The sequence below is a fragment of the Plasmodium fragile genome, assembly GCF_000956335.1.
Source record: "Plasmodium fragile strain nilgiri unplaced genomic scaffold supercont1.2, whole genome shotgun sequence".
Lineage (NCBI taxonomy): Eukaryota > Apicomplexa > Aconoidasida > Haemosporida > Plasmodiidae > Plasmodium > Plasmodium fragile.
In genome coordinates this window covers 618,862-640,629 of record NW_012192582.1, presented here as the reverse complement: position 1 = coordinate 640,629, position 21,768 = coordinate 618,862, and the positions used below count along the sequence as shown (strand labels likewise).

At 27.7% G+C, this 21,768-nt stretch overlaps 7 protein-coding genes across 7 annotated transcripts; 3 read left to right on the top strand and 4 right to left on the bottom strand.

Annotated features, from left to right (window-relative positions):
* Positions 1–91: 91 nt before the first annotated feature.
* On the bottom strand, positions 92–594 carry AK88_00313 (uncharacterized protein; the record flags this gene model as incomplete). The annotated part of the gene is made up of 2 exons (XM_012477964.1): positions 92–274; positions 508–594. The coding sequence occupies 2 exons, from the start codon at positions 592–594 to the stop codon at positions 92–94; spliced, it is 270 nt and encodes an 89-aa protein (XP_012333387.1).
* Positions 595–3,302: 2,708 nt separating this feature from the next.
* AK88_00312 (uncharacterized protein) lies at positions 3,303–5,754 on the bottom strand (the record flags this gene model as incomplete). The annotated part of the gene is made up of 3 exons (XM_012477963.1): positions 3,303–3,416; positions 5,032–5,439; positions 5,578–5,754. 3 exons carry the CDS (start codon positions 5,752–5,754, stop codon positions 3,303–3,305), a joined length of 699 nt encoding a protein of 232 aa, XP_012333386.1.
* A 3,470-nt stretch (positions 5,755–9,224) lies between these two features.
* AK88_00311 (uncharacterized protein) lies at positions 9,225–10,490 on the bottom strand (the record flags this gene model as incomplete). The annotated part of the gene is made up of 1 exon (XM_012477962.1): positions 9,225–10,490. One exon carries the CDS (start codon positions 10,488–10,490, stop codon positions 9,225–9,227), a length of 1,266 nt encoding a protein of 421 aa, XP_012333385.1.
* An 814-nt stretch (positions 10,491–11,304) lies between these two features.
* Positions 11,305–11,892, bottom strand: AK88_00310 (uncharacterized protein; the record flags this gene model as incomplete). The annotated part of the gene is made up of 1 exon (XM_012477961.1): positions 11,305–11,892. One exon carries the CDS (start codon positions 11,890–11,892, stop codon positions 11,305–11,307), a length of 588 nt encoding a protein of 195 aa, XP_012333384.1.
* A 4,213-nt stretch (positions 11,893–16,105) lies between these two features.
* AK88_00309 (uncharacterized protein) lies at positions 16,106–17,141 on the top strand (the record flags this gene model as incomplete). The annotated part of the gene is made up of 2 exons (XM_012477960.1): positions 16,106–16,180; positions 16,344–17,141. The coding sequence occupies 2 exons, from the start codon at positions 16,106–16,108 to the stop codon at positions 17,139–17,141; spliced, it is 873 nt and encodes a 290-aa protein (XP_012333383.1).
* A 2,281-nt stretch (positions 17,142–19,422) lies between these two features.
* Positions 19,423–19,906, top strand: AK88_00308 (uncharacterized protein; the record flags this gene model as incomplete). The annotated part of the gene is made up of 2 exons (XM_012477959.1): positions 19,423–19,609; positions 19,752–19,906. 2 exons carry the CDS (start codon positions 19,423–19,425, stop codon positions 19,904–19,906), a joined length of 342 nt encoding a protein of 113 aa, XP_012333382.1.
* Positions 19,907–20,396: 490 nt separating this feature from the next.
* Positions 20,397–21,691, top strand: AK88_00307 (uncharacterized protein; the record flags this gene model as incomplete). The annotated part of the gene is made up of 2 exons (XM_012477958.1): positions 20,397–20,483; positions 20,813–21,691. The coding sequence occupies 2 exons, from the start codon at positions 20,397–20,399 to the stop codon at positions 21,689–21,691; spliced, it is 966 nt and encodes a 321-aa protein (XP_012333381.1).
* Positions 21,692–21,768: the final 77 nt, after the last annotated feature.

Below are 21,768 nucleotides of genomic sequence, written 5' to 3'. Positions count from 1 at the left end.
TTGAATGATCCTGTAAATTTTAATCACTTATATATATTGTTTCTTGCACAGACGATTACAATTACATATATAATTATATTCACATCCTGCATCATAAAATATTTCCCGTTGTGCCGATGCTCTGTCTAATGATTTCCCTGATTAGCATTTTTTTTTTCATATCCTTATCCTTCTCCATACGTTTATGATAGTCTGAAAAATATTCTGTACTTAATACAAAAGCCGAATCTATAATTTGAATAAAATGGATATCCTCTAATGGTAGTGCCGTAATCTAAAAATGTAAAAGAGGAGCATATCCTGAATCCTACATTTTGTCTCTACTGAAAGAATGCACTGAAGGATTAATCCGCTTCTGGTTCATACCATTTTTCCATTTCACTATTTTATATAATCTCTATATCGTATCGTATTTGTAACTTTCTTAAAGAGGTGTATGATGTTCCATTAAACCTTTTATAAAAATGAAAGGTACTAATTGATTGTGCGTTTTGGCCCAGTTCCTACTAATGCAATCCTAAAACTTAAAGGTTTTTCCGTTTTATTACATATATAAATTTTTGGTACAGACCCCCCAAATAATCCCTTGCACATTTCAAAAATGTATGTGCAAAATAGGGAACGTATGTACTGTTTTGTTAAAATAATTTGCACGTATAATATATGTGCGTTTTTTTTTTTTTTTTGTTATCGTTTTTCTTTCGTTTCAGTAAGTTTTCTTAGTTTATATATAGACAATTTGGCCCAGGACGAATCGTCCAACAGCATCATTCACCGTAACACAAAAAAGAGGATAGTAAGTTCAACATTAATTCCTATTCACAAATATCCAGTAACAATATAAAAAAAACGAGGAAATTAACAAAAAAAAGGAAAAGCAGTTTGAAGTTCTAGTTACAATCTTGTAGTATTGATCCATTAAACATCAAAATTAAGGCTTCCAATCATTTTATCGAAATGATTGTACTGCACACATTTTTTACCATTTTGTATTGAAATATGTCTGCATATTTCATTAAATACATGATTCCTATCTAATTTTGAATAGCTGTCTACATTTAAAAAAATACATGTACTTATATTCCTTTTTAAGTTTTATAAAATTAGGTTCATGTAGCAACGTGTCCTATCGGCGTGATAATATATATACACGTGTGTTTAGATAAATATAAATATTATCTTAAAATGATCCCTTATTAACGATTTTCACATAATATATTGTAAGGTTTTCCATTTGTACGGCATCTCAATAAATGCCCTTAAACGACATCTAAAGTATCAGTTAATACACCGGCTACCATTGTTCTATTTTTATGCCCCCTTTACATATCCATAATTATTCTTAACAGTTCAAATATTTCGTTATATGTTTATGCTTATTTAATTTGTGTACATTTTTTTCCTTACAATATTATTCATACAATCTTACAGATAAATCACCAAATACCTTTTAGACATAATTTATACAGGTGACCGGTAAAATCAAATCATTTAAGTCCACACTCCCTCATCATTTGGAACACCTTAAGTGTATTCTTAACAATTATTTTTAGTTATACAGCATAGGAATGTGTCATGTTTGTAATTTATTTTGAAATTATACAATTAATACCAATAAACATTTTAATAACACGCAAAAAATGAATGTCCATGTCTTTGTATAAAACTATCTAATGAGGGAATTTTTTTTCTATATATTCCTTAATGCTTGAATATGCTCCCACGTTACATGCAAAATAAGCTCTAATGTGCTTATGCCACATAATAAACGCAATCAGTTCTAAATTATATCTTACATTTTCTTAAAAGAATTTGTCACCGATACACATGTATTATTGTGAAAGCTTATCATATCTTAAAACGAACATCATTATGTCTGTTGACAAATACAATTTAATAACAAGTATAAAAGACTAGGTATTTTTATGGCTTACACTATTGCATTATACATGAAAATTGTACTAAATAGTAAAGATCTAGATTTTAAACACGTTAATAATATGATTGTTAGAAAATAATAAAGCACAATGATAATATTATTCAAATATTACAAAAAAATAAGCAACATAAATAACAAAAAAGAGTAAACGCTAAAAGGTATAAAATGCATTTCGTAGTTACCTTTCTTTTTTTTTTTTTTTTGTTCACACAATGTTGCAATTTACTCCTCGAACCATAATTTGATATGTCAGTATGTGTAATACTATATTGTAGACTTGGGAAATGCGACAATCTAAATAGGTACTTCACATAATAATACCTACATATATTCTTCTCTATTGACGAATGATACATTAAATTAAGCTCTTTTGCATATTCAAAATTAACCAGTTAAATTGAATTGGAATGTACAATCTTACCACTAGTTATAATGGATTCTTAGGCATGCGGTAAAATTAAAATGTTGCAAAACGAATGATAGCAACAGTAGTCATGATTTCTACGACGTAACTGTAAAGATGTTATACAAAGTATGATTTAAAAGTACGTATGTTCGGTATTTTATTACTTCCATTTTGGAATTCATTATAAATTAAGAATGTACATAACAAGTATTATGTCGCATTTTATGCCATATAGGCTTCATTATGACAAATTAAATTACCTCTGGAAACTATATACAGTTGACTAAGTTTACACACGTATTCTTGTTTCAACAAAGAACGAGATGTCGCTTGATCCAAATGCATACACACAAGGAGAGTCTACACATCACAATTTCCATATTCTACACTTTAGTAGCATAAAGATAATTTATTTCCTTAGACCTCCACGTGAAAACATAAACTGTAATATAATAATTTACATCATAAACTTTTATTAATAACACAATCCACTGTGGGCTTTAGGTTCTTACACAAACTGTGCAAAATGCATGAAATAAAAAATAAATACCAGGAACAGTTCAATAATATAATTAATCACCTAATTAGGACTTAACAAATCTGTACATCTGATTAATATTTGATATCCATAAAACAATACATGTTGCACATATGTGCATATTTATTCATTACAGAAAATATTTTATGTTATTATTACCTATAACTGGATTTCCCTTCGCAGTGTAAGCATTATATATTTAAAACCACATAAATTTCACGCGTCCGACATGATGAAAATAATGAAAGGACAAGTTCTTTTTTATTATGAAGATATCTGCGCGAACTAATATGAGGATATCCTCATTATATCACGTCAACAATGGTACATGCAAAACATTACACCATAACTGTTCTATGTGAATAAAACAACTCCTAAACTGTTTGCATAACATGACAAGAACCAATTTAATATACGATTTATTCTACTTTTAACATTCGCTCTACTTTTTCCTCATCGTTGTCATTTTCATATCTTGAACCTTGGTATTCTTGCCTTTCTATAAAAAGACCTCCATTTATTTTACTATCATCCTAATAAATTAATATTATTCCCAGAAAGTGCAAATGTAGAACACGATCAAAAATTCCTTAATACCACAACAAAATAGTTAACTCTGAAGGAACTACTCAAATTAATACTTTAAAAATAATAGAGTATTTTTTCATCCTTCCTAAGCATATAAACCATTCATTATGTTAAGTACTCGTTTCTATTGCTATGATTGAATTTGCCTATGTTGACTTCACATGCATATTATACAAAAATGGACCTGCCAAACTTTCGTTGATTTTCCTATTATGTTTTCAATATATTTTTTTTAATATACGACTAAGAAAAGAGAAATTTCACCTTTTGACACATCGTCCTATGATAGCATGATAAGTATCTACAAATTATATAAAAAACCTAAATGCTAATCATCCTTTTTATGTGTAAATCTACAAATAATTTCCTTTTTATAAAATTCTAATTATTTACCCTCGCATAAATAAAACACTGATGATAACACTTACACATATTTATTCTTTTTTAGGCTTAATTAATTGCATGTGGAACTCCTTTTAATATTATTTTGTATTTAATACTAAAATGGATAAAGATTTGTTCTACATCATTCGGCGCACCTAACGTCGAATTCATTTCAGCTGCACCACTGAGTAATTTATATGGTTTAGCATTACGTCCACAATTATACATATGTCTACAACTTCCTAAAATGAATACTAAACGCAGTTCCACATAGACCATTAACAGTTGTAATAATTATTCACCCATATGTCGCATCAAAACACTTCATAAAACCTAAAAACAAAGCGAAATTTAAATTTAAAATCCTTACAACACATACGTAATGCGCCAAAAAAATATGATACAATTTTTCTAATATTTTTTTGAACAAATATATTCTACCAATATATTGTGAAACTTCTATCCTTCAAATTATTATTATATTTTTAACAATACACCAGAATTTCCTTTACCCTTATGTTTCTTAATATCTATACAAATATAATCCAAAAATTGTAATAAAACATGAACACTTAAACCATACATTCAAGTTAAAACAGCAAAAACACAAGTATCCCTTAAAATATGTGTATATATATTTAAAAGTAAAATATTGTATTTATCATTGCAGCATTCTTTGTGTTAGACGTCCAAACGAATAGTTGATGTATATTTATAAATGCATATATATGTAGAATTTTTTCCGTTTTTTGTGCGTTAAAAAAAAAAAATTATAGTTATCTTAGAAAATATAACAATCATTCTTTACATGTGTCATGTAAGCATACATAAAGGACAAAACATAAATATGGTACATACATTAAGAAAAATAATACGTGTACTGCTAAGATGTGTTATGTAGAAAAATATTATTATAAAAAAATAATAAACTGAGTTTATTTGTAAAGGGTATAAAATATTTAATATATATATTTACATGCACAACAACTTTTTAACGTGAACATTTCCACACACATTAAGGTTCGTAAATTAGTCAGCGTTCTATGAACTCTCGTTTTTAATGAGCAATAAACTTTAAGGTGTCATGCCCATTGTACATAGTAAAATTTTCAGTTTCTTTTTTCTTATAAATATATGTCAATCTTAATTAGTGTTATACTGGGCAAACAACAATACTGCTACAATAGCAGATAGCAATATAAATGTTTGTGTGCCTAAACTGTTCCATGCATAATAACCTGCTATCATACCTGGTAGGATATATATAGCATTTTCCTTAAGTTTTTGGGCTAATCCTGAATTAAAGGAGTTAAAATGCATACGACCCATGCTTCCTTCACCTATTTGTTGGGTTCCCTGGTTATAATAATTATCACTGTACGGTGATGAATTCAAGTGTTCATAACTTCCCCATTGGTTACGATAATTACCATTGTTGTAGCTGTTTCTTCTTTCATTAACATTTTCACCAGAAAATTGTAAATTCTCCCTTGATTCTCCAAAATTTGCGTTCATTTCGGATAAGCTTCTTACATTGCTTGACTTTAATCCGCTCACTATGTCTTTTCCATTAATGCCGTAGTCCTTAAAATGGTAAGAAGAATGTTGTATAAATGAATTATACGTAATGATAAAGCATACATTCACTAGTGTATTAATAAAATTATAATATATAAGGAACAAAAAAACAAAGTTGTTGCAGCACATTCACAAATATTTTACATTGTTGTTGGAGTAATGAAGGGCCAAAAGTACAGCCGTAACTCCAAAAATCTTGATAAGTGATTTTAATGAAGACAGTGTTCCCTTCATTAAGCAATTTTTTCCGCTGGATGTGCTAGCAGCACTGCCGTTCTTATCTTCATCTAGATTGTTGGTGTAATTGCTATAACTCGACATTTTGAAAAATATTATGTTTAATGCAATTTAATTCAGATTAAAAAGGAGATTGAGAAATAGATTAAAATTCATACAGTACAATAAAAATATAATGTTAAATAAATATTCACGAATGAATTTTAAATGGGTATATTTACGCTAAAGCGTATATTTTTTACAGCAAAACACATATAGAGAAATGAACTCTGATGATACTTTTTCACGCATTTAATATGGAATTATAATATATTTATTTTAAAGTAGAATTTCTAGTTATAGTTTTAATTATTTTTCGTTATAATAAATTATATTTTTTTGTTCTTATGTTTCTCTAATTTGTTATCAAATTTTTCTTTTCTTGTGTCAATAAAAAGGCAACCATTTTATGAACAATAAATTAAATAATTTATAGTAAAATTATATAAATTTTGCACAAACCATAATTTTGCTAAATTTAGGAGAATAATAAAAAAATATGTTCATTTATTATAGCACGAAGTTATAAGAATGTAAAAATTGGATCATATGATCTATTATTTTAACATTTTTTTATCGTGGAAAATCATGAATGTTTTTCGAGAAATAACGTAGTATATATATTTGTTTTTTTTTTTTTTTACATTGTAGTTATATTATACATTATAAATATATATTCAATCGACAAATAAAGACATTATTTTTTTTTAATGATATATAAAAGGGTATAAAAAATAAATGTACAAAAATAATATATAACGTACATATATGTTCCAAGAGAAATCAATAGTTGTATTTCTCACTTGCATATCCTAATTGTCATTACAACTACCGAGAAATTGCGGTGTGTTTTCCACACAACATTTATAAATTAAGCATTTTATTTCCTACCATTTTGTTTTTTTTTTCTGTGAATTGTAATAATATTTATAAAAAATTTAACTGTGCGCACAGTGAATATATAAAATTGTCTCGAATTCATGGGATAATAGCAGAACGAAATCAAAATTTAATTAAAATATTCTGCATGCTTTATTAATCACCGTGTATTATCCATATAACTTTAAAAGGGTGTTTTTTACTCGAAATGTATCACTCAAGAAATACGCTACTAGTTGATTTAAATGGAATAAATGTAGCTTATGTATATAATATAATATTATACATATATATATATGTATATCTATAAATATCATGCATACGAAATATTTAATAAAACAGGAAAGGATCAAATGGGAAAATGGGCCAACTTATAACGCATACAACAGTATTTCTAAAAATTCCAAGAAAGAAAATTTTAGTTCTGCTCTAATAAAAGAAAAAAAAAAAAAAAATAATACAGAGCTATTTTACATTATTCATAACTTGATAAAATAATTACAAAATAATAATAATAGTAAATTAATTTATCTTTAAAATACTATGGACAAACTACATAGTAATAATAGTGGAAAAATACCATATATTTGTAAAATTTCTAAAATTTTAATTTTTTCTTTTAGAGAATTTCATCTTCTATGTAAAATTCTTTAAGTAAAATATAAATGTATTGGGTCTACTAAAAAATTATTATAATGATTGAGTTACGTGTAATCAGCAAAAACACGATTATATATATTCTTGTATTAATCATTCTGAAATTATGCAACTCCTGAAAATTTCTTTTCCATATTTTATTGTTCCTGAACATACAATATTGGTCTTGTAAAAATGTCGTACATATTTATACGTTCCTTCTATAAAAAACTATTTCTTAAAGGCTCAACTTATTACACAAATGTATATATATACATATAGATATATCCCGGGTATTCTTTTTTACTTCAATTAATTATGTCGCATTTGTGGTGAAAATAGGTTGAAGTGACGCACGTCCTTTTGTTCCTTTTTTAAAAGAACATCCTTTGATATAACACATGTCCGTACATTTTGTGTGTTTCATACAATTAGCACCATATTGATACGTCAATTGGTTTGGGGCAAATTTTATTAACCAATGGACATTCTGGTGCATGGACAACCAATTCTATATGCACAAAAAATGTAATGTTCTAATGTACTAATTAGGAATTCTACCTACACAATGCTTTTAGGAAAGTAATTGAACCCGTATAACATGATTCATTTGCAACTTATCTGAAACATTTTTATTATCAACGCTATAATTCTCATTTTATTATTTCCTTTCGACACCCGCAATTTGCAATTATGGACCGCATGTAATCGTTTTTATTTGATAGATACGGGAAAATAAAAATACACGTTTCAACAACAGTGCCCTGTAGTAAAAATTTAAATGTAAATACACAATGTTCAAATAAATAGTGTAAGCTATTTACTTTTCCATCTCTGCCTTTTTATTAACACTATATTTTAATATTTTCTCCCAAAAATTGTAGCACCTATTATTTTTTTTATCTATTTGTAAGCTCCCCCTGTGTCTAGTGTTATATTTGCTCTGCAGAACATCCAGTTATATTACTACACCTATCCCGTAGTAATGTATTTTCATGGTGTGTAAATTTTCATTTTATGGTTAACACAATTTTTCTTCTTTCGCTTAGTTCTGTCAGTTATTTGCCTTAAAAATATTTTTCCTTGTTCTTTGCTTCAAATTGTTTTTATTTTATTATATATGTGACCATTCATGTACTGCTCATTTTTTTGCTTTTTTTAAACATTTTAAAGTCTTTTTTTTGAAAGGTATTATTATCATTTTTTAGGAAAAGTATACCTTATAAAATTCAATAGATATGAACACTACCTTTCCACTTTTATTTTATTTTTTTTTCGCTTTTTAATTCTCTTATTACAAGGAAGCATGCTGGTGCGCCCTCAGAGAAAATTTATTTACCAATAATCTTTTTCTTCGCATAATGCACTTGTTCCTATCGACGAATGAGGAATTATTTCGGAAAAGATGAGTTCTAGGACTTTTCAGTTTACACATCATATCACATAGAATAGGAAATATCCTGCGTTATTTTTCGAGCGTTTCAATAATTGGAAAAAAATATAATACGTAGATGTAAAGGTGACATGATCAATAATTACACACCTTCCACGCTTTTTTTCTCGCTATTTACACGCAATAACCTCCTACAATCAGGTAAGGTTTATAATAATACAGAAGGAATGTACAATATTAAATTCTGATTAACTCTTAAGAATTAATAATGTTGTATTATATAATTAGTTTTATTTTAAGCGTTGTTTTCTGTTTTAACTACAATAGAGGGGGGTAAAACAGAATGTAAAGTATACTTTAAAATGTCAATTGTGTTAAACAAAATATATCTACAGAAATAACTTAAAAAAAAAAGAGTTGGAATAACAAAAACAAAAAGAACAAAAACAAACAAATCAAGTACAAGATTGCACATATGTTGCCTATACATATATACTGTGAACATTATCAATTTTCATATAATGTTCTTTTTTTTTTTTTTTTCTTATCAGACAACATGCATATGCTTGAAGTCATTTTATTAATTAAAGTGAAATATGTTTCTCTTTTAGTTTTTGCCTCTAAAGGTTCGGCCATTTCCTTTTTTTTTTTCTACTTTAGCAATCCAATCTAAGATGCTTTCTAAGACCTTTTCGTTTCCAGGCTCTATAGTCAACCCGTGCTCCATATTTTCTACCGTAATCAATTTTTTATTATCATTAATTAATCTATTAAAAAATGATAATGCACCTCTGTAATCACAAACAATATCATCTTTGGAATGAATTAGCAATATAGGAATATCACTGGGGATAAGGTGCATATCATTCTCTAAGTTAATCGTCGCTTTCAGAAGTTCACACCAAAATTTAAAAGTTACGCCCATTTTACATCGAATTTTATCATACTTAGCAAGATCATTAAGATAGGCATATTTTTGAAATCCACTTTTTGTAACAAATCTTGACTTTGGGAAAAAGCCACTAATTAATCTTAAAAATGGTAAATAAAAATATTTATATTTATATGAACGTGGTGAAGCTATTCTCTGAACACGAATCATACTTGATAATGAGATACATCCATGAATGTTTAATTTTCCTTTCCCATTGTTTTGTGTCCTCTCTAACAGTTGTAATGTTCTTAAAGCAATATTTCCTCCCATTGATTGGCCAATTATGAATATTGGAAGTGAAGAACATTTATTATTGCTACGTGCTTTACTACACCCAGGCCTATTATCGTTTTGAAGTTCATTATCATCTTGGAGATCATTATTACACCCCACATTTTTGTTACTTTCATCACTATTACCTTCATTGTCACCATCACATGGCGTAGCACAATCCTTAGCGTTAGCCCAAGTTGCCTTGGACTCATGTTCTTTATCTTCTAAACATAATTCATCATTAATTATATTAAGATATTGTATTACGTCAAGCACTGAATCATCAAAGTTGTTAATATTAAGACTTAAGTTGTCCCACCCATCGGACAGTCCGTGTCCTTGTAAATCTAAGGCAAACACAGAATACCCATTATTATTGAAACGTTCTATCCAGCTGTTGTCGTACACGTAATAATTGTTTTCATCTTTTAATATAGCCCTGGAGTTATCCACGATCTCAACATTATGTCTTAAAAAGGTTAACCTTGCATGTGAATTTAGACCATGAATTAGTATTATAATGCCTATGGCGTTTTTCACTAACCATCCGTAGCTTCTTAATAGTAACCCATCTTTGTTAAAAAATGAATCAAGCCTTGGTTTCCCGTCTAGTCTAGTAGTACGTGTGCTTATGACATCTTCGTCACATTCAATATTCCCATCCATAATTTATATAAAAATAAATACAAAATTATTTTCACACCATGAAAAAGGAAAAAAAGTAAATATCAATATATTTATTGTGCTCCTTTCTTTTATGAATAAACAACCAGCCCGTTATTTATAACGAACCATCTTTTAATTCGCTCTGCCTTTCTATTTCATGTAATTAAATATAAACAGAAATCCCTACACAAAAAAAAAGTAAAATTATACATAACAAAACAATATTAATATAACTTCACATAAAATGAAAATCCATGTCAAAGCATTAAAAGAAAATTGAAAAGTTTAAAACACGTTTTAACTTATAACAACATATGTAGATAAACAAAAACAATATACATGTACAGTGTTAATATTGGCAAATGGCCAATATAGAAAACATAAATATATCTAAAATGAATGAAACAAAAAAAAAAAAAAAAAAAAAAAAATATTATATAAAAAAGGGGTTTGAAAAAAAAAAAAAAAAAAAAAAAAAAAACATTATTATATAATAAAGGCGTTTGAAAATATAAAAAAAAAAAAAACAAAAACAGAAAAGAAAAAAACAACACGATCACAGATCTCAGAGTTGCGTACTTTTAATTATTATATATATATAAAAGCGTTTCAGAAGCCGCGTAGTGTACAAAAACGAAAAGGATATTTCTAAAATGAATCTCAGTTTTAACCTGACGGATTTACTTTATTATTTTATTTTATTTTTTTTTTTTGCATTATTCATCGCTGTTTCGGTAAATATGTAAATACTCTTTTGTGTTTTAAATTATACTTCTTTTTATACTTCTATTCGAATAACCTGAATGTGGTTTTGTTATAAATACTTTTTATGAAAACTGTACAAAAAAGAATACCTATTCTTCTGAATCACAAATGTAATGATTAAATAGAACAACTTATTACAATTATAAATTTCCAGTTTGCTTTTTATAATAGTATTCATAAATATACAAAATGGATCCAACAGGACATTTCTCTCATAGTCCTCCATCTGATTTTCTGACAAGATTATTTCCCAAGGGTGGAACGTGTGTCTGTAACTCACTTGCAAAATATAATACAGTCCTTCTTGCCTTAACCATATGTTTGGCTCTAGTTTCAATGTTCTTGACAAATTGTTTTGTTGAGAGTTGCTATTTGGTAATATAAAAATTATGCACAAATTATATGCAACTATAAGTATGCATAAATACTGTCCATTGGTGTTCACCATGTAGTAAATTATTAGGAAAGAATAAATATCTTTATGCACATGCAAACCATTTTTGTTAATCCCATTTTCTTTCATTATTAATCCTTTTAGAAACCAGATGATATAAATGAAGGACAAAAATTGCAAATAGAAGAATCTGATGAAGAAATTGAAGAAGTATGTGCCAAGAGCCAGGCAGAAATAACGCATGATGTGTGGATGTAAAATTGAATACCCGTGAAATACTATTGCCCACATGCATGGAAAATCAAAAGGGCAAATATCACAAAAGGAATCGAAAAGAAACAGATCCTAGAGAGCATAATGCCTAAATCGAAAAGTAAATCAACTTTATTGATGTCATATTAGAAAAATCATGGCAATCAAAATTGTAGCAGCGGCAGTTTTTAATGAAGCATCCTATACTAACAAGGGGTGTAATATAACGGTATAACCGTTACCTTGTATTTAGATGCAGAAGCAGAACATTGTTATAGATATTAACTCCCACTTACAAAAATGAATCTTCTTCACTTTACACATAAGAAAAAATTGTTTAGATAAAAAAAAAAAAAAACCGCACATTTCCTAAAATGAAAGAATGCCTTGTATGAAGCACATTTCTGCAAGAAAGTACATGAACAAGATTGGTCAAAAAGACAATGTAAGATACGGGAAAAAAAAAATTGGCTAAAATGATACACAAGGAGATGAATTTAAAAACGACACAGTACAATAATTGGATCCAACACCAAAAAAAAAAAAAATATAAATACACATAATTAGCACACGATAAATTAAGCACATCGGATAATGTTAGACATTAGTCCTGAATTAATGGACAGAATTCCTTTGCCAGGAATAAGCGTATGAACGGTTTCTTTGTTACTAAGGCGTACAAAGGAAGAATTTCTTTTATGGAAAAAACAGGTACTCATTCGCGTACTACATGTACAATATGTAGGAAAAGTAATTCCTACGTAGGTATATTATTCACTCACAAGCAATTTTTACAGGTTTTTTTTAAACTATGTCCATATTTTAATTATGCAAGTATTGTATGCACAACTGGTTTGCTTTGTTGATTGCGCTATTTTTTTCTCTACCATGTTTCGTTATTTGAAAATATGATTTTATTAAGAAATTTTATACTAATTAAAAAATATTTTATATATAAGATAACATGTTAAATTCCGTATTGTCACATTTTTTTTTTAAATTTTTACACCATGTGCATTACATATATTATCTTTAACTTATATTCTAACTTAATGATTTTAGTGTTAAAAAAAAGGTAACTCTGAAAAATACCCTAAGCAATCAACAAAGTTACTACTTTTATGAGAAAATTAAGGAATTTGTAATATACTATGTAGATTCGTAAGAATCAGTTAGTAGGCACTAGTTGCTAAAAAATGGGTAAGAAATTATAAACTGTGAATAAATAAAGTATACCAAAAGACGGATTAGTGAATATGACTCCAACCTGAAACTTCAAGCCTTCTCATTTGTATGAAACAGCTAAGAAGACACCACTACTACACTACAGCATAACCCACCATTTCGTTCTCCTACCTGTTCTTGTTCGTATAATAATCAGAAACTGTAAGTTAAAATAACACATTTAAAACATTTGTTTTTCATATATAATGTTTGTATTATGTTTACACACAACATTATTAAAGTGATCGCTTCATCTTTTCTACAATTCTTTTAACCCCCAAGATTGAATTTAACGTGACCTTATTCATATTGCCTTTAATAGGCCATATTAAATTGTATATTCACATCCAAAGGCCTTTATACCAGAATTACGTTTTTTATTATGTTTTTTCGCTCTCTAATGTAATACCCCTTTTTCGCAATGGTTTAAACACGTGCATATTATGAGTAATCTTTTTTTTTTTTTTGTTTTTTTTACAATAACTAAGGAATCAAGTACAATGATTCATTCAAAATTTTTGCATAATGCAATGTCACACCGTTGGTATCAAAATGGCATCAAACAAAACACCATCATTATACACCCCATTGGTTTAATTAAATATGCATGTCGAATACGTTCAATTTCAAGACAAAAAAAAAATAATAATAACAACTTTTGTATTACGAATAAAATACTACAGTTCATCCCCTAAGGTGTAATAAAAACTCGCCGAAGTAGTACAAATATGCTTAATAAGCGTGATACACTGTATTCCATTTCGAGGTCTTATCACATACATCTTGCCGTATACATCTTTCTATGGCTTGTGAACTTGAACATATATACGAACCTAATACATCCTAATAAATTCATTATTATTGCTAGGGCCACAATAGGTTGAACCAAATAAACTACTTAGCCAAAGGAGAGCATTTAGTAACAATACAAAGGATCACCAACATGTACCTTTTTTTATGCTATTCTAGGTAAAGACTTATATTCATGTATTGTATATTTATTTTGCAACAAAATTTAGTTCCCAAGTAATTATTTCGCATATTAAAAATGGCTCTATAAAATGTGAAACATATTTTATTATTTTTCCAATTTGCATACTTTTTAACGCCTTAAATGCATATACATAAATACATACAAATAAACGTACATGCGTTTGTTCTTTTTTATAATTATTCTTAGAACTGTAGACAGAGAAACTGTGTGCATAATATATCCGAATATGTAATAATATGGAATGTGTAAATTCCACGTAATTAATGATTTTTTTGCCTGCCACAACGATCAATTTGGCATTTCTGGAATTTTTTACGATCATCAAATTCGCATCTGTAATGAATAGACTAAAATAGAATTACCATACATAAATAATATACTACTGTAGATGATACATCCTACTTACAAAACAACAAACGTAGTAAGAAACATATGGTATCACGATGCGCCTCTTTTATTTATGGTATAGTATATTGTTCCTAACATGGCTCACAGCATATAATAAGACCCATATAAAACATTACTTTGTATATTCATTCATACGTCGACAGCCGTTTATGAAATTGCATTATAATTACGCAATTTTAAAGGTTTAACATAATTAAGAGTAGCCTCTTTTTTTAGTTTGCAGCAAAACAAGGATTATCTTCTTCATAAAATTGATATACTTTTTTATATAATGGAATATTCCTTTTTCATATACATGCCTTTTTTTTTCATAACTTATACACTTCTATAATAAAAAGGCAAAACAACAGCGCCGTAAATTGAGTAACAAATTTATTTGCACAGTTACCCATATGGTGTAATCCCTTCAACAACTTTATCAAAATATCAAAAAATATATGTAATTTCTTAAAATCAGGTAAAATTGTGCATATAAATAAAACATCAAAAAAAATTAGAAATTATTTAGAATACTAAAAATGTGTCCAATGCGGTAATGATTATTTTTTTAGCTTAAAAATAAACAGAGCACTAAATTCATCGCAACATATATAAAACGCCATTCAAGAAATTAATTTATTATAGCATAAAAAAAAAAAAAAAATATTCGCAGAATTGCATTATTTTTAATATAGAGAATAATATGACACGAAATATTAATTTAATTGCTTTTCATTAAAGAAAGCTCTTATATTTATTTATATTCATATTTGTTACAAAATTTTAAAAATTGCTGCAATTAATATTAATAAATATATAATCTCTTCATTTTACAAATACTTTTCTTCTTTGCATCCGCACTTCATTGCTTCACAATTTTAAAGAGGAAATGCATTTTAAATATGCCGATAAAGGTATATAAAAATACTTGTTAGCTTAGACAATTCATACTACGCGAAAATAATATTGATGTTCTTTTTAAATTAATTCAATTCCTTTCTATAATTATTATATTCTTACTTTACAAATAATGAAAATTAATTCCTTTTATCCCAAATTCTTGAATTTAAAACAAGAAACAATATAAAACAAATACAATTATGTTTAGGGGTTTAATTTTCTTTAAATGAACTTTTAACTGTAATTGTTTTTACTTTTATATAATTATGAAGTTCTTCATTTTTTTATTAAAGTTGTAATTCAGAGTTATTTTGTAAGTAAATCCATACTTTGTAACATATAATTATATTTACTCATTCCCATTATTTTATAATATACATTTTTATGCGTACTAAAAGAATATTAAATATATACTTTACATTACAGGAAAAAAAAAAATTTTTTCGTCCTTTTTCCAAGTACATTATAATATTACCATTTTTTAAAATTACAAAAGAGGAATGTCCCATATTTTTTGGAAATAACAAAACAATATAAATTATTTATACATATATAAGAATTAAGTACACAAATAATTATTGAATATATAATAAGTGAATATGTCATACAAGCAAATACTGTCAGCAATTTCTTACATAATAAATATTGTTCCATAACAATAGTTATTTAAATGTATACGTAAATTTAATTTAAGGAAACATGAATAAGTTCAGCCTGTTTATTAATATTATCACAATTATCCTTGCAAATAACTCGTGGAGTTATTCTAACAAGGTAAGATATAATAAAAAAACTGACTATTGTGTGAAATTGTTTACATGTCTGTTTCGTAGTATTGTATAAATGTACCACGTGTGCATTTTAGTAATGAAATGAATGTGTAAAATATTAATGTAAAAAACATCTTTCAATTTTCTGACCTTATTTCGTTTTCCAGTCAGCTGTTTTCATTGCGGATTCATGGGGAAAGAACAACCAAGTTAATATATCAGATATTAGAGCTATTCGATCTCTTGGTGAACATGAAACGTGTGGAGAAACGGAAGGGGTAAAGAAATCCCATGCAAATGATGAAGAACATTATGATGAAGATCGATATAATGCATTGACCCAAGATTACTTTGACATGATGGAGGATGACATCAATAATAACAAAAAATCCAGACTAACACTATGTGAAATGATTAACAATGTAGATCCTAAAGCTCAATTAAATTATTATCTGGGTAATATGAAATATGATGATTTTTGTCCATTCAGTTCACGATGTAGAAATGATCTATATGCAGGCATTAAACGCGTCTTCAGAACCATTGATAAAATGGTAGACAGAGAAATGTACAATATATTAAAATCGAAATATTATGTTAAAAAAAATAACCTATTTGCACAAGATAAAAGTATGACAAGGATGATTACACAATTTCTATTTAAGTATAAAATATTCTCCCCAGTTTTGGTACTTGCATTCTTGTCAATCATTTCCATAAAGAGCGTTGCAGGAACAGCATTTTCTACCTTCGCGGCAGTAGTAGGTGGTCTCATATCAGTGTATCTTATTTGGAAGTACTTAAAGTGCTCCAAAAAATTTAAAAGACTCCCTGAACATTTCTCAGAGCTATCCCCAAAAGAATTCCAACAACAACTTGAGCGCAAACTAGATAACAAACAAGAAAGCATTTTTAATTCCACAGAAAGCGTAGATGACTCAACAAATGATTTACAAATGTCTTAAAAACTGATTTCTGAAATAAAGCGTTGAAGTTTCTGTACAGATATTGTCTTTATGTATAGTACATATATACATATATTGAACTAAATGAATTTTATACCTGTTCCATATAATTCTAAACGTATTATCAATTTATTTTTCAGATTAAAACATAATTTTTGAATGTAACATTATTCTTCCTAACAAATAAACATTTCTGAAATGTACTAACACTTCATTGAACTATTATCATAAGTCTTATATTTAATTATGATTTGTTTTCCTTTAGTGTGTATAAATTTTTGGAAGGGAACAAGTATTAATTAATGCTTTTTTTTTTATGTCTTTTATTTTGTTATTTTTGTGTTTTTTTTGTTTTTTTTTTTTTCCTTACGGAAGACATTTATACAATCATAACTTGATTATACTTAGAATTAAAACTTCTCTTTGCAGACACGAACACGTATTCTTATAACCTAAGAATAAGTTTATTTTTTTTTTTTTTTTTCAAAGATCACGATAGAAAATTTGTCACTCGTGTAGTGATATTATTTGTATCTTCTAAAAAAATAATAAGTGGATGTATACATTTTTGCCGAGTTTTATTTAAAACTCATAGAGAATTTTATTTATTTTTCCGTTCCATTCCTTATCATCACTTTTTGACGCGGATTGCGCACATTACATAGAATAAATACTTCTCTACTTTAATGTTATTATTTTACGTACACTTTAGCAAAGTTTCTCTGTGAAAAAGCGTCTACTATATTTCACATTAATAAAAAGTTCCCTTTGCTCAATTTATCACTTCTTCTACAAAGAAGAAAAATAAAGAAAATTCAACGTATTGAACTTGCAACGATGGACAATGTTCTATGCTGTAGTTTCAATTTTGGAATTTCTACTAAAATCGGGACCCAAAAAAAAAAATTACTTGGAAAGAAAAATTCTTGTATGAATAAAGAATCGCAAAAAGTTAAGACAGGGCGTGTGTGCTGCTAATAATAATAATAATTTATCGTACTGTGGGGGGTAAAATAATTATTAATTGTAAAATAAGTTTAATCCTATGTAAATAGAAAAGACTTTGCTATTAATTATATTACAAATTAGATCATTATCTAATTATAATGCGCGAATTGTTTACAATAACCCTTAAAAAAACAGTCCAAGTGTACCTCTAAAATTTGTTTTATCAATTTAGAGGGCCATATATATTTCATATACACTTAGCTAAATTAAAAAGCAAGGAACCATTTACGTCTTTTCTACGGTTTTAATGTCGATATAAGTGCAACATATTTATTTGGGGACTTAGGGTTAAAATATGTGAGACTTAATATTTTAATTTGTATTTAAATAATTTCAACAAAAAAATATGAATTTCTTTTTTCTATAAAACCTCTTAGTAAATTTTTTCTACCGTTAAGAAAGCATTTAAAAATACGTATATATTATAATCAGTTCTACACAACACCTTTTTTACGTGTTGTGTAGAACAGTCATTGCACTATAAAAAAAAAAGATACATTTTTTTGCCCCTGTCTCTACAGTTAATGCTTTGCCAATTATATGGCAAATGTTGATCAAGGCCACAACAGATTGTTGACTATTTCTGCTGTTTTAATTTTAACGAATTAGTTCATTACAGGGTTAACTAATTAATTGTTCATTTATTAAACCCCAGTTAATTTTCTGTCTAAACAATCCCGTTCGACCTTTTTTTTTTTTTTTTTTTAGTAGGAACAGAAAGAACAAGCGTCCAGTCAGTGTTTCATGTTTATACGTGGCCAGAGAAGCAATTCTTATTTTTATTTTTTCAGTTATCATAAATTTTTTAATTAAAAAATAAATAATTCTTTCATTCAGTAACTATAACTATGTATTCTTTAAGTCAAATGTCACATATATGATGTGATTAAAATAGATCTATTACATGAATTTAATTCTGAAATTGTTGCGACAAATGTGTTTGCTACTTTTTTGGTGTTTTTTCTTATGTATATAATAATATATAGGTTATATATGCGTCGCCGGCTTAGCTGCAGCTCCCATTCTTTCACTTTTTACTTTCGTTCTCATTTTTTGATGCTTGTTTTTTACTTATTTTATGTTATAGCAATTATATAGATATAATGTTAATCGTTCATACATTAAAAAAAAAAAAAGAAAGAAATGCATAAAAACATGTGCATGTTCTATGACAATACCATTGCCTTTTTCAACGTTGAAGCTGTCTATGTAAAACCTTATTAGCTTAAATAACACGCACTCTCAAAATAGCAAGTAATAGTACATAATTCTAATGCATGTTCATTTTTTAAAAAAGAAAGCTATATATTATGAACAAGTTCTAAAAATATCAAAAAGCTATTATAATATTACTAACCAAAAAACAATAAATTTCTATAGTGCTTTATTAGCCCCTCAAAATGGATTCATTAGAAAGAGCAGTAGTAATAAATCAAGCATAATAAATATGTACATTTATAGTAAAAATTAAAAAAAAAAAAAGCTAGCAATTAGCTATAATTCACAATTCAACAAATTCATAACGCGCACCTTGTTATATAATTATAAACCATTTATTATTATAACGCGTATCATTTCTTTTTTGTGTGTGTTTTTTTCTAGTATTAAGCTATTCAATTCTGATTTTATTAATACAATACATAAGGAGTAAACATCTTCCCTTTCTAAACTTCATCCTTATAAATCTGTTTAGTTCTAACCAAAATGGTAGTACAACAGATTTGATTCTATGCTTTCTAACACGCGGCTATTTTTAAATTTGTTTATTCTTAGTTTTTTTTTTTTGCTCTCTTACTATCCAGTATATTATGCATAGCTTTTTAATTTTTTAATTTTTTAAAAAAAAGTTTTTTAAAAATATAAATTTTAATTTTTTTTTTTTTTTTTTTTTTTTTTTAAATATTTTTTTATAACCATTTATGTTTAATCTTATTTTGTTCTAACTTCTACAACTTATATTTTAATAATTCGTAAACTTCAATAATATAGTAATTTTTTCATCTTATTTTTTACATTTTTCAATAAATAGTATTTTTTGTTTTTACTTTTAATTCTAGATTTTTCTTATTTTCGCATTTTTAGAAGAATATATATAAAGTTTAATAAGTTTTAACAATACTTACGTATATATTTCTTATTAAATACCAGGAATAATTCGCGCTTTGAACTAATATACATATAAGTAGTAGTAGGCTTTTATTTTTACTTCTAGTATATTTCAACAGTGGCTATTAAAACAAAGACAATATGAATGGGAGAAAAGGAGTTTTTCTCCTTTGCACCAAAGCTTGCATGTACACCCTGCTATTCTGGATTATGAACTGCTCCAATACTGTAAGAACAAAAAGAACAATGAAAAAAGAAACGAATGCATTATCTGTAACCCAACAGAAAAAGGCACCCATCCCACCGCAAATATTCCTATGTACACTTGTCCACGAGTAGAGTTTTTTCGTTATGCCTTAAATGTTTATTCTTATTTTTTTTCAAATATTAAATATACTTGTTCTTTTTGTTTCCTGTTTACTATGTGTTTGCACTATTACATCATACGCCACCTGTTCGCTACATCTTCACTATCTTTTCATTAATGTAAGTAAAAACTCTTAACATTTATCTAAATTTTATAAACACTTCATCCTCCATTCCCCTTCCCTTCTTAGTGCCAATATGGTAATTCGTACAGTGTGATGAACAATAGCCTTGGCACAGCCATGAATTCAAGAGGTATGAGAGCATTAGCAGAAGCTGTAGAAGAGGATGAAACTGTGGAACAAGATGAAACTTTAGAACAATTTGAACAAGAAACTATAGGAGAAGATGAAACTTTAGAACAAGTTGAACAAGAAACTATAGGAGAAGATGAGGCTGCAGAACAAGTAACTTCAGAAGAAGATGAGGCTGCAGAACAAGTAACTTCAGAAGAAGATGAGGCTGCAGAACAAGTAACTTCAGAAGAAGAGGAAGTCGTAGAACAAGTTCCACAACAAGCTCCACCACAAGCGTCACAAACGGCAAATGTTGAAGGTGATAATATGTCCATACCTGAATCATTTCAAAATTTAAGTCAACAACAGCAGGTACTGGAGCACTATAAAAAAATAAGGGGAGATTTTTACAGAAATTTTAAACCAACAATATCAGGAGATATTGAAGATTTAAAAAAAACCGTGAGATTATTGCGCACACGAGAACTTGCGTTACAGGGAGACGAAGAAGCTCTGCATTCATATCCACCAGGATACTTTGACCCACATATAGCATTACAAAAAGCGCTACAAGCAAGCATGATAAAACAACATCAATACAGACAAATGTTAGCAAACTATTTTGCCGATGTGCCTTTAATAGATGATTTCGAAACTAATAGAGACCCAAATGCACCATACTATGAAAGAAGATACGGACGCTTAAGTCTAAAACCTGGACCAACGGGAAAGATCTGTTCAATAAAACAAGAAGAAGTGAGAGGAAAGAAAGACATAGGAAAAGGAAAAGACAAGAAAAAGAAAAAGAGAAGAAGATTCTGGTGTTGTGCTTAAGTCTTCTAACAGAACGAGTAATAAAAAGAACAAACAATGTTATTTATTCTGCTGTTATTAAATAAGAGTACAAAAGT